The sequence below is a fragment of the Sinocyclocheilus grahami genome, unplaced genomic scaffold, assembly GCF_001515645.1.
Source record: "Sinocyclocheilus grahami isolate Dianchi unplaced genomic scaffold, SAMN03320097.WGS_v1.1 scaffold180.1, whole genome shotgun sequence".
Classification (NCBI taxonomy): domain Eukaryota; kingdom Metazoa; phylum Chordata; class Actinopteri; order Cypriniformes; family Cyprinidae; genus Sinocyclocheilus; species Sinocyclocheilus grahami.
This window is the reverse complement of record NW_015505359.1, coordinates 538,397-551,068: the sequence shown is the minus strand read 5'-3', so window position 1 is coordinate 551,068 and position 12,672 is coordinate 538,397. Positions and strand designations below refer to the sequence as shown.

Below are 12,672 nucleotides of genomic sequence, written 5' to 3'. Positions count from 1 at the left end.
TTTTAAAGTGGTTTTGGCCACTGTTTTTAGCAGGTCAGGCTGGTCTTAGCTGTTTTTTTTACTGAATCAACTGGTTTTAGCTGGATTAGCATGGAACCATGCTAACATCATGCTAGTAACTTGCTAATCATGCTAGAAACATGTAAACAAAATGCTAGTCACTTTCTAATCATGCTAGAAATGTGCTATCAACATGCTAATAATGTTAACAAAATGTTAATCATGCTAGAAACATACTAGCAAAATGATAGTAACTTGCTAATTATGATAACAACATGCTAGTAACATGCTAATCATGCTAGAAATGGGCAAGTAACTTGCTAATCATGCTAACACCATGCTAGTAATGTGCTAATCATGCTAGAAACATGCTAGCAACTTGCTAAACATGCAAGCATCAAGCTAGTAACTTGCTAATCATGTTAACAACATGCTAGTAACATGCTAATCATGCTAGAAACGTTCTAGTAACTTGCTAATCATGCTAACAAAATGTTAACACCATGCTAGTAACATGCTAATCATGCTAGCAACATGCTAATAACCTGCAAATCATGTGAACATGCTAGTAACTTGCTAATCATGTTATCAGCATGTTAAATGCTAGTAACTTGCTAATCATGCTAACATGTTAATAACATGCTAATCATGTTAGAAACATGCTAGCAACACATTAGTAACATGCTAATAATGCTAGAATCATGCTATTAACTTGTTAACCATGCTAGTAACTTGCTAATCATGCTAGTAACATGCTAATCTTGCTAGAAACATGCTAGCAACAGGCTAGACATCAGCATACTGTAGTGCATTAAGAAAAAAATACATACAAAGACATTTAAACTTACCTAGGTTAAGCAGCCAAAACATTTCCAAACTCAAAAATGTTTTCAACCTTTCTGGCCTGGCTTTTTCAAGCCAACTTTAAAGTTTGACCTCAAACTTTACTCATCTAGTTATAATTATATATCAGTAAGTGATATGTCAATAAATATGTTAACAGATATGAAGCATACTTTTTTGAATTTAAAATAAATGATGGCATAGTACTAGGGTAGTATTTCAAATAAAACTTAATTATTTAATAATTAATGAATATATTAATTATTATAATTATTAATTTTGAATTTTAGTTATAAAAGCATAATACCATAAAAGTTTAAGTTTAAAATGGATGTTGCATGTTATATCGCAGAACGTCAACTTCCCACACACAGAGACACATTTAAGCATGTTTTAATTACTTTATTAATTATTAAAAGACTATCACAGGAGAAGGTTGAGAGTACCTGAACACATACATAAGATTTGCTACACATCAGAAAACCGTAGTTCAAGACACTGTGTCAAAGCCAGTATGAGGCATCTGCCTCTGTCACAACTGAACTTGCACAGTGCTCTGTTATCCTTTAATCCTCAGCATCCGGCACAGATGGTATAATTGGTTTTTGTAACAAAATGTATGTCTGCAGACAGAGGCGAGACAGTTCTACTGTGCTTTGTGCAGTACATCCATCTTCCTGCGGGGAGGGCCTTGAATCTAAATCAATGTGCCATCCTCCATAACAAAACCCCCCAAAAAAGGTATACTTCCCCCTTTCAGAGAGAAGACTTCAGAACCTCAAAGACCTTCAGGGCAGACTCGATGCAGCCATCGAAATTGGAGTGTGTGAAGCCGTCCCCCCCACACACCAGCAGAGGCTGGGAGTGCAGTGTCATCTGCCCTGGGCAATCAGCCACCGATCTTGTCACCTAATTAGAGAACAACAAAATTGAGTGATTGGGTGTCCAATAACTGATGCAACCTCATTTTTATTCTGATATTAAGCAGAGCCGTTAACCCTTAGTCTCCCGAAAAAATGTGAACAGGGCCTGCTCTTTTTTTGAGCGGGGATGTGTGTGGGAATGCAAATGAACGCACATTGAAAGTATTGTGTTCATATCATTATGTGGAACATTTCTGTGGGTGATGCATACCATAAAACTGGATATGTTTATTGGACTGCTCATTTCATGCCACTTTTATTTACTTTTGTTTTCAGATAGACATATACACATATACAGTACATATACATACACACACACACGCACATTTTAAAGAAATGAACTAAGCACCTTACGCAAACAATTGTAATTAAATGAATGTATTGAAACCAATAATTTTTGAAAGTGTATAGTGTGTACAGTCATTTTTTTGAGAGCTTATTCAATCAGCACATGTTTACAAGAAGGCTTCCTGCTCTCTTTTATCTCTTTCCTCATTTACAACAGAAATATTACTATATATCTGGGTAGTGACTACGAGGGTGGAGTCAGTAGTGATGTTTTGAATAACCTCAAGAGATCATAGATATCAACGGTTGGACTGCAAGTCGGTCTGAGTGCATGACTGTACTAAAATACCGCACACTTCTGAATGCTGCCTAACAGACCTGTTTGACAACTGAATGAGGCCCATGGAAAATGTAAAACTGATCATAGCAAAAAGTCTTTAGATGGACACAGTCTTCCTTTATTGGTAGTTAGTTCAATATCAGGAAAACAACATTGTGGCTTTTTGACTCTAGGCTCTTTTTCAACAACAGCGGAAAATATTGTGGCAATACTATTTACCTGAAGTGCAAATAGTTTCATTCATCTATAAGACACAAAAGGAGAGGATGGCTGACAGACTGTCTATCCATATATCATGAATTTGACAGCACAACACCAACAAAGACTTTTAGAATTTAATTATAATAGATTATAAATCCATTTCAATGTCAGCTTTTTGTGAAAATGAATTTGGCCAATCGTCCAAACTTGCAGTGTCCCATGCTGATGGTTAAAACTCATTCGTTTTTATACAGAACACGTGGAAGACAGGACTAATATTCGTACTATTCTGGAATAGAGACAGTAAAGGCATTAATAATGCTTCTGTTCATAATTCAAAAGTATTGAACCTAAAGACATTGCATTAATTATTACAGTGAAAGCTCAAGTGAAGTTTTATTTTAAATAATAGTTATTTTGTTGTGTTGTTGTTATTTTTTTCCATGAAACACAAACAGTGTTATCAAAAATCAGTTCTGCTGTTTTCTGTACATACATGTAGATTGCTGTCAGTTGACAGGCCTCCTGCTGCTCCCACGCTATAGGTGACGAAGTAACGTTCAAGAGATACTATTTACATAAAGAATTATCTCTATGATAATTAAGCTCTTTGTAGAGAAAGGAGAATAGTTTAATTGGAGTGGAGTTTGGTCGAGGCAGACTATAATTTCTTACACTTGGTTTCCTCATAAGAGAGATTCTTACAAGAGATGGGGGAGGGAAAGGACTGTTAATATATTTGGTAAAATATAGAGCTTTTAATAGCAGTGTAGGCGCCTTCATTGGGTCAACCAGAGTCAAGAATAGATTTGATGGTAAAATGAACAGAATTTTGATGATATTCGCTGTCTCTGTGGATTGGTTTTAAGGAGCACATGGTATGTGTGACCTGCGCATAACCCAGGTTATAGCTAGAAAAGCAAAGTTTGTCCAAGCCCTGAGTTAAAGTATTTTTACTTCAGGTTTTTAGAAAGTTGAGCATTTGAAAAGTACTTTTTGAAAGTTAGGCATTTGAAAGTTAAGCATTTAAATATTAGTTTTTGAAAGTTAAGCATTTGAAAGCTAGTTTTTGAAAGTTAAGCACCTGAAAGTTATTTTTGCTGTAACTCTGTAGCTTTTATGTATTAATATTTACAGAAGACAGACATGTTGCACTGTAAACTAAATATCTGGGCTTATCTTCTTTATAAACTGCCTCTATAGCTCAATAAAATTATGTATGCATTCTACATTCAGCAGTCAATGATACAGGTCCTCACTGTAAATCCGACACACGTTTGCAAATAATTCAAAAAGAGTCACAACTAGAACAGTCTCTGTACAATGTTTAAATGTAGAAATGCAGCATGTAAATGACTACTGAGAGTAAACACATTCCCAGCACGGCCCATTACAAATGCTTCAGCCGGCCCCAACTCTCCACCAGATAAACATCGAGGTGCAACGCACTAGAGTCAAGGAAATAGTGTCCATTTCCTGGGGCTTTCACTAGGCATCTTACAGACCGAGCACTATCATCATTCTGTCCAAACTCCCCCTCCCCTCTTGTATCTTTAAATGGTAATCTGTGTGTAAATCAATTGATAAACATTTGGCCTGAAACATGGCCAAGAACAAATTGTTTGGTCTATTTCAGAGGTACGCTGAAGTAAGTAAGGCTGAACTCCTTAACCTCCTTAAATCTGCTTTACTCCACATTCCTCTGGTGTACATTCATACATTAAAGATCCAGTGTGTCAGAACTTTGGTGCATCAAACTGCAGGGTCTGGTTGCAACAAACTCTTTACAGGGATAGTTCACCCCTAAATGAAAGATCTGTTATAAAGGCTTGGAATTCCATTAAGGAGAGTAAAGGATGACAAAATTTACATTTTTGTGTGAACTATCTCTTTAAGTAAACAATTATTAGCTATTATTGTAGGAGAATTACAGGGGTTTTCCCAAGCTAAGGGGTTTGTCGCAACAAGTTGTAGAACCAACACTTTTTACATATACAACTATTAAAGTTTGAGACGGTGCCATGGCAGCAGTATTTCCCTTCAGAGTTTTATATCTGATGTTTGAAGGGTTTTTGTTATAAGCATGTTATGTGCCCCCAAAGCCCCCGAAACCTTGAAAAAAACAAAACAAAACAAAAACAATAAAATTAACAATAATAATAATCCTTAGAAAAACAATAGGGTCTTGCTATAGGGCTTGGGCCCTAATAATAATAATCTTTAGAAAAACAACAAAGAAACTAGGACTTGGGCCCTAAAAAGGAGCATAGTTTGTGTGTATTGGTTAATATGGTTTATGAGGTCACAAATGTGTATAATGACATAGGTATTACAATGTTACACTTCCTGTGTCTTCGTAAACCAAATGACATAAAAAAAACTTACTATACCGTGTTTTTTTTTTTTGAAAATCTAAAAAAATGCACAAGGTTTTGTGTGATGGGTAGGTTTAGGGGTAGGGTTGGTGTAAGGGGATAGAAAATATAGTTTGTACAGTATATAAACCATTATGCCTATGGAGAGTCCCCATAAATCACATACACAAGTGTGTGTGTGTGTATGTGTGCTTATTCATTTATTTTCTTACCGACTCCAAACTTTTGAAGGATTTTGAGATTCTTAGTCAAATTCTCACACACAGACTAACGTAGTCTCACCTGTGAGTATCTCCACTTCTGACACTTAATGCTGTCAGGTTGAGGTAGCTCTGGCATCACCTTTTCCAGCTCTTCCAGGATGATGGGCTGTACCGCATCCTTCTCCGTCTCCAGGTGCTGGATGCCAAAGGGCACACTAGTATGCACCACCACAGCAGGTCCGCAGTTCGTCGATGCTGCCAATGACACACATAGTTTATCAAGCTCACATGTGCTGCTTATGAATTCATTCACAAACATGCCCAGATCCCACATTGTGTGCTACAGTGAGAAAAAGACTGTTTAGGTAAGGAAATTTCAAATGGAGTAAGAAATGAGGGTCAGATAAACAGCACAGACAGCAGCAGAAAAGTGGCAATATAGGCTGAAAATGCCATAAATGCTTTTCCTCACTTTTCAATGATTTAAGGTGAAAAGGAAACATTATTTTGCATGTTGTAAAAACATTTCAACTGGAGTGTGTCTGACATAATGTGATGCATGCTTTAAACAGAAAAAATGAAAATTCTGTCATCACTGACCAGTTCTCACTATTAACTAGTTGCTTATTAGCATGCATATTACTAGCATATTGGCTGTTTATTGGTACTTATAAAGCACATATTAATGCCTACTCTGCATGACTATATTTTAGATTCTTTAACCCTACCCCATACCTAAACTTAACAACTACATTACTAACTATTAATAAGCAACAAATTAGGAGTTTGTTCAGGGAAAATTCTTAGTTAGTAGTGAATATGCGTTCCCCGTTCCCTATTCTAAAGTGTTACCAAATTATATACCTGCATGTACAGTATCATTCAAATGTTTGGGGATGGTATGATTTTTTTTGGCAGAATTACAGTAAAATGGTAATACAACATTCTAATTTAATTTAGATTTAATTTATTTAATTTTATTCCTGTGATACAAAGCAATTACTAGGCTTTTGTGTCATATAATCCTTCAGAAATCATTCTAATATGCTGATTTGCTTCTCCAAAAACATTTATTATTATTATTATCAATGTTTAAAACAGTTGTGCTGCTTAATATTTTTGTGGAATACGAAAGATAGGAAGCTCAAAAGCTTTTTTTTCAAATAGAAATTTTTGTTAACAATGTAAAAGCCTTTAAAAAAAATCTTTACTTGTTTATTTAGTTTGACTTGTGATTACTTAAAGGGGTGCTTCACTGTTTTTTTTCTAGGCTTGATTGTGTTTATGGGGTGCAGTCTAACGTGTTAATGCTTAGTTTTTAAAAAAACACATTATTTTCCACATAATTTACCTTTATTCCACACCGCTCTGTCCCTTCTCTGAGAAAAGGGCTGATCTATGCCTGTTTTTATGAAGCCCCACCCTCAGAAATAGGCGATGGGCTCCGACTGGTTAGCTAGTCCAGTGTGTTGTGATTGGCTAAACCGCCGCTAGTGCGAGTCTAGTCCCGCCCCTCACCTCAGCAGCATGTGCTCGGGTTGTATTGTAAACAACGGTGTCGTTAATATCGCTTATCAGTTTGAGCCCGATTGAGAAGCAGAGGATATTATTGAAGAGGATCGTGCAGAACCTGTGCAAGCACGGCTTTTAATGGTAGGCCTATGTTTTTTGTTTGTTGTTGTCTCATACTTTTAGATATGCTGTTATTTGTAAATGCTACTGCTTATGTTAGCTTTTAATATATATAAATATAATATTTTATCCTGATTAGAGCTTTACTACAGTACGGCAGCTGCACGCGCGCAGTATTAAGAACCGCTGTTTTAGAACATTGATTTTGAAACTTGTGAATCCTTTAGAAACGTTAGAAGACAGAATAATGATTCATATATGAATAGATTTTTACGTGCACCTCTAGTTTTCTCTTTCTCTTCTCTAAAGCAGCGCAGCATGGCCTCACCCCCTTTGCTGCCTTTTCCCGAGGGTGAAGTTTATCTGGGTTTGTGATGTCACAAACCCAGGAAGTAATTAGTTGTAGTCCCTACCAGCCGCTTTTGTAGGCATTAAACCGCCAGAATTTTAAAAGACGTTATCTCCATTTGCATTGAACTTTCAGCTTGGTAACTTTGCAGATATTGTTTATGCTCAAACAGCAACAATACACACTAACGTTAAAAAAGTGAAATCGCATTAAATAATAATTAATTAATTTAATTAGGTATTTGATTGCATTTAAATGGCTTAATAGCCTATTTTTACTTAAAACTAATTAAATACAAAATATGAAATCATGCACAATAAGAACATGCTGTTTGAGGATGCAGGAAAAGGTTTCAGATATTAGCTCCAAAGCTGGCATGGTTCAAGTGAGGGAAAGAGGAAGTAATTTTTTCTAGTGTATTCACTTGCTTATGTTTAGAGTTTACAAGCATTTCAGCTAGTGCTGTGTTCAAAATATCGATACGACGATGTATCGTCACAGAGATTTGACGATACGAGTATTGATACAGCTGGCCCTGCATCGATATTGTGGCATGTGTGCAGCAGTGGACTGTGCTTAATTTGTTTAAAACTTTGCAACGCTTTTGAGTAGAAAAGTGTGAGGTTTCTAAAAAAGAATGAATAGAGCATATATAGGCTACAACAAGGTTTAATCTGGCCGCAGAGGAACACAACTGGGTTGCCTGATATAAAGAGACGTAATCCCCGAAACAGAGCTTTACACTTGCGCAAAACGGAAATATCTGCTAAGTGTGCCAGAAAAGTGTATTCTCAGAAAAGTGTAATTCATCAACTGTTCATTTACGACTCCAAGAGAGAGAGAGAGAGAGAGAGAGGCGGTGTATGTATGAATTACCACCGTTTGCTGCGTTTCTCTATTAACAGTGAAGTGGCTTGTTACCAGCTCCTTGTTGAAAAAGATAAATGTAAATGTAAAACTGTGGGGCAGCGCTAAAAAGTTTGTTCCTGAATGTCTGAGTGCGGCCGCAACGTGATCTGTGTGTGTGACTGCACTTAACATCAAACTGCTTCTGTTTCACACAAATGCTGGCACAGACATACATGTTCGGCTAGAGTCACTTTGAACTCGTTCATCTTCGGAAGTGGAGCTGTGCGGAAAGTTACAAAAAATGTTGTGCACACCGCCACGCGAAACGACGCCATGCGCACTCAAAGCGAACTTGTGGACGCGTAGAGTATAAATCAGCCTTGAGCGTGTGAGCGTTAGATACAGTGAAGACAGCGTTAGTTTAGAACTCTTCTCATTTTTTTATTGTAGAGAGTGTGTTAATTTGTGCAATGATAACCTACCAGCAATGTAAATGATTTTTTAAATATATTAGAATGAGTACATTACAATATAAATTTATTAGAACAAGTACATTATTATTTATAGGCTTAAAAACAAGATGCAAACAATCAGAATATTGTACCTGGCGCAACGTGATCTGTGTGTGTGACTGAACTTAACATCAAACTGCTTCTGTTTCACACAAATGCTGGCACAGACGTACATGTTCGGCTAGAGTCGCTTTGAACTCGTTCATCTTCGGAAGCGGAGCTGTGCGGAAAGTTACAAAAAATGTTGTGCACACCGCCACGCGAAACGACGCCATGCGCACTCAAAGCGAACTTGTGGACGCGTAGAGTATAAATCAGCCTTGAGCGTGTGAGCGTTAGATACAGTGAAGACAGCGTTAGTTTAGAACTCTTCTCATTTTTTTATTGTAGAGAGTGTGTTAATTTGTGCAATGATAACCTACCAGCAATGTAAATGATTTTTTAAATATATTAGAATGAGTACATTACAATATAAATTTATTAGAACAAGTACATTATTATTTATAGGCTTAAAAACAAGATGCAAACAATCAGAATATTGTACCTGATGGGGAGTGCCCAATGTAAACATGAAACATATGCCATTACCTATATTGTACTGTGGTACAGTTATGGAGGCCCTTCATAATGCAGAGGTCAACTGCCTGCTCTGCCAATAGTTAGAAATGGCACTATAGTATGCAGTGTTTAATAAACAGCTGTTTTTCTAAATTCTGCTGAGGTGAAATTCAGTGCAGTCATGTATCGTATCGTGGCCTCTGTATCGTGATACGTATCGTATCATGACTTTGCTGGTGATACACAGCCCTACTTTCAGCTAAACCCAAAAGAGAGCTCCACATAACTTTCTCATTTCATTTTAAATCAGCCAAATTTATCAATGGAAGAATTAACCTCACAATTATGGAGTGTTGTTTTTGTAAAAAGAACTTAGTATCCAAAGTGATAAGAGCTGAAATTATTGTTCTAACCAGTCAAGGTTGACTTTGGCTGACCAATATGAATATCAGTACTGGGCTGAAACACAGAGGCATGGTCATTTTCCGTTTACAGAGCAGTCAGACTATATACGTGTTTGGCACAGCGCCAGGCAGAGAGGAGTGCAAAAGGAGAAGCAGAGGATGAGAGAGAGAGAGGAGCCTTTACAAAAAGGTTTAAGTGTTTATTTGTGAGTGCATGTGCCAGAATGTGACTGTGCACGAGAGCGAGGTCATGGAGCGTGGGTAGAGGGCTGGCATTGTGCCCGCTGGTTGAGTCACTTATTTCTTGGTGGGGGAAGAGCTTGTCACAAAGTTCACAGGGTAAAAAGGAAACAGTTTTTTTTTTTGCCTGTCAGAAAATAGCATAAAAAATGCATTACATATTTATTAAAAGTGGAGTCAGTAATTTTTTCTCATTCAAACTTTTTATCCGTATAGAAATTAATGGTACTTTTGATAAATATGTTCATGAAAAACAGTCAACGAGTTGAACACTCCACAATCAGTAGATTAATAAAAGCTGTATTTTATTTTACATGGAGTGGATCACCTTATGAGGGCTGACATGTCAAGAACATCAGCCAAATACTAACTTGGTAATCCCTTCGCTCGTGGAATGAATTTATCATGTCTGACTGAATAAATCACATCTACAAATTAATGAAGTGCCATTTTTTTATGTTAAAAGATTCTTCAACACACCCACACAATTTACTCACACTTATATTCTGTAATTCTAAATTCTTACACTTAACAGAAAATAAAATAACAGAATTTTCATTATTGAGTGAACTATTCCTCCAATTTCCTCCTTTAATTAGATACATAATGTTTTAATTAGACAATTAATCACACCCAGAGAACATTAACATCTGTAACGCCCACATCCAGACACATTAGTATTATGGTCCAGTACATGAAATGAGTACATGAAATGACAGAGGTTCTATGTTCATAATTACTGTATAACTTAAACGCCCATTCAAAAAATAATCTTCTCCGAATAGTTATTTGTCTTTGACATTTTGGAATAAAAGTTTCAGACTTCACATGTAATCCAATTCACATCAATTATGAAGCAGTTCTGTTTTTGGGAAACCATCACCCAGCCCTGATCTAGCTCATTCCACATTTACTGAACGGCACAAATGGGTTTCTCACCAGACGTTTAGGAACACAGTAATAGCTTATCATTAGCGGCCTGCCAAAAAGTTTTCAAAGAGAGCTTGGGGTGCTCTGTGAGATCAGACTCAGACCTACTTTACTGGAACTACAAGCAAAACAAATTACAGAAATGAAAGTGAAGATTAAAGCATGGCTGCGTGAAGGCTGAGGAGGCTGGAAGGAGCGTGACGGCCTAAAAGAACAGTGCAGCAGAATGCAAAATTTAACATCTCCTCTAATTATGATGTTGCCCTCGGAAACACTGGAGTGGATGAAAGGTGACAGGTACAGAGGCTGTTTCACAAGACTATTTCCACTGAGCTCCTGCAGATACACGGTCATGAACTGACAGGCTTGGCGAGGAAAAACTAGCAGACACAATCACATCTAAATTCTTCAAAAGCAAAAGCTATTTCAGTCACAAATCATATACACACACAAGACACACACACCTAGAATACACATGAGCTATGTTTCCAAATCTAGTGAGCTGCCTCGCAGTCTGCTGTCGACGTTGGCTACCTTCTAAAGGGGTTTGCATACCGGATGAGAAGGACAGTGCCACGTCACACTGCAGCTAGGCCATCTCACAGACATTGCACACCAGACGTGGTTCAAGGTGGCAGTCCAAAACAGTGAATCTCATCACCAAACAGGCAAAAGTTCACTTCAAGAATGAACAAAATGGCACTGAAGACTTTGAAGTGCGGTGTTTGAAAAAACAGAGCAAACAGAAAGAGAAAGGGCAAGACAATTCTTTGGTAAAAAATGCACACTACACAATCTTACAGGCTAGGGTGAAGTCATTATGCACATTAACAGTGTTTTGAGAAAATAGTTCAATAGTTATTGTCAATACTTTCCAGTGCCAAATAAATACAACCAGCAATTCCCTGGACTCCATCTATCATCTAGGGGGGAAAAAATCATCATATGATGAGATGATCTCTTCTGTGAAGGATATATGTGATGCTGCTCTAGCCAGAACAAGGTACCTTAAAAGGCATGATTTAGCCATCTAATGTTTGGAACAGCCTCTGGAAGAGAATAATTGACGCTTTTGAGTAAGTAAGGTTGATTTAACCTGGCTAACAAGTAATCAGAGTGTACGGAAATTCACACAAAAATGTGTCTGAGAAAAGCCTAAAAATACCTTAAGATAAACACATGTACATGTGGTTTTCAATTATTCAACAGTCTGTCATCTTTTATTTCTTACATAACATGCATGTCCACACATGAACACAAAATTATGCACACATTATCATACGTGCAGACATTTGCGTGAATACACGTATGAGAATTTAGCATAATTTTAAGACAACTCTTTTAAGGCACCTCAAGGCAGACAAACTCAATTAGACAGTAAAGTAATTCAAAGAAAGGACAGACAATGGCAGGAACAGTGTGGAATGGAAGGGAAGGATGTCATAAATGTCTTTAGGGTTGTCAACAAAAAAAAATAAAAATAAAAAAAATAAAAATGCAAACAGTGTCACCATCTAAACTATGCCATTGCGGTCATTGCCTGAAACCATTTATGACCATGGCCATGTGTAAAAGTCAATCGGCATCAGTTTGGATTTGAAAAACAATGGATTTAAAAACTGAATCAGATTTGTGTGCAGTGTGAAAAAAGATCCTGATACATGAAACACAGTGAAAGAAACAGAACGAAACATGTCAGAGCGGGAGTTGGAGATGAGAGGAGGAAAATATGAAGGCACTGACCTAAATTGCGCTTTTTATCATCTATGGCGATGAAGCGAATGCAGGGATTACTGGAGACGTACTTGGCCGCCCAAAGGATGTCGATTCGTGTGTCGGCTTTGTAGAAGAGTCCAAGTGCGTAGCGGGAAGAGTAGCTGACAGCCTCCAGCATTCTCCTCTGATTCTCCCCCATCACTGCACAGAGACACACAAATACAGAAGCACAGGATGAAGCCTCTGGGCCTTGGTTAGTTCATCTCTCTTGTAGCGTCTGGACCACTCAAACACACAATATATATTTTG

General features: G+C 37.3%; 1 protein-coding gene across 2 annotated transcripts in view; it reads right to left on the bottom strand.

The window, feature by feature from the left end:
* Positions 1 to 1,239: 1,239 nt before the first annotated feature.
* LOC107594162 (renalase-like) overlaps positions 1,240 to 12,672 on the bottom strand; it is a 32,456-nt gene continuing 21,023 nt past the window's right edge. For both annotated transcript variants that reach the window (XM_016284119.1, XM_016284120.1), the window contains exons 5-7: positions 12,391 to 12,564; positions 5,253 to 5,428; positions 1,240 to 1,752 (exon numbers count right to left, since the gene is read on the bottom strand). In XM_016284119.1, the coding sequence (XP_016139605.1) occupies positions 1,600 to 1,752; positions 5,253 to 5,428; positions 12,391 to 12,564 (503 nt within the window). In that variant the 3' untranslated portion in view covers positions 1,240 to 1,599. The remainder of the gene's footprint in view (positions 1,753 to 5,252; positions 5,429 to 12,390; positions 12,565 to 12,672) is intronic.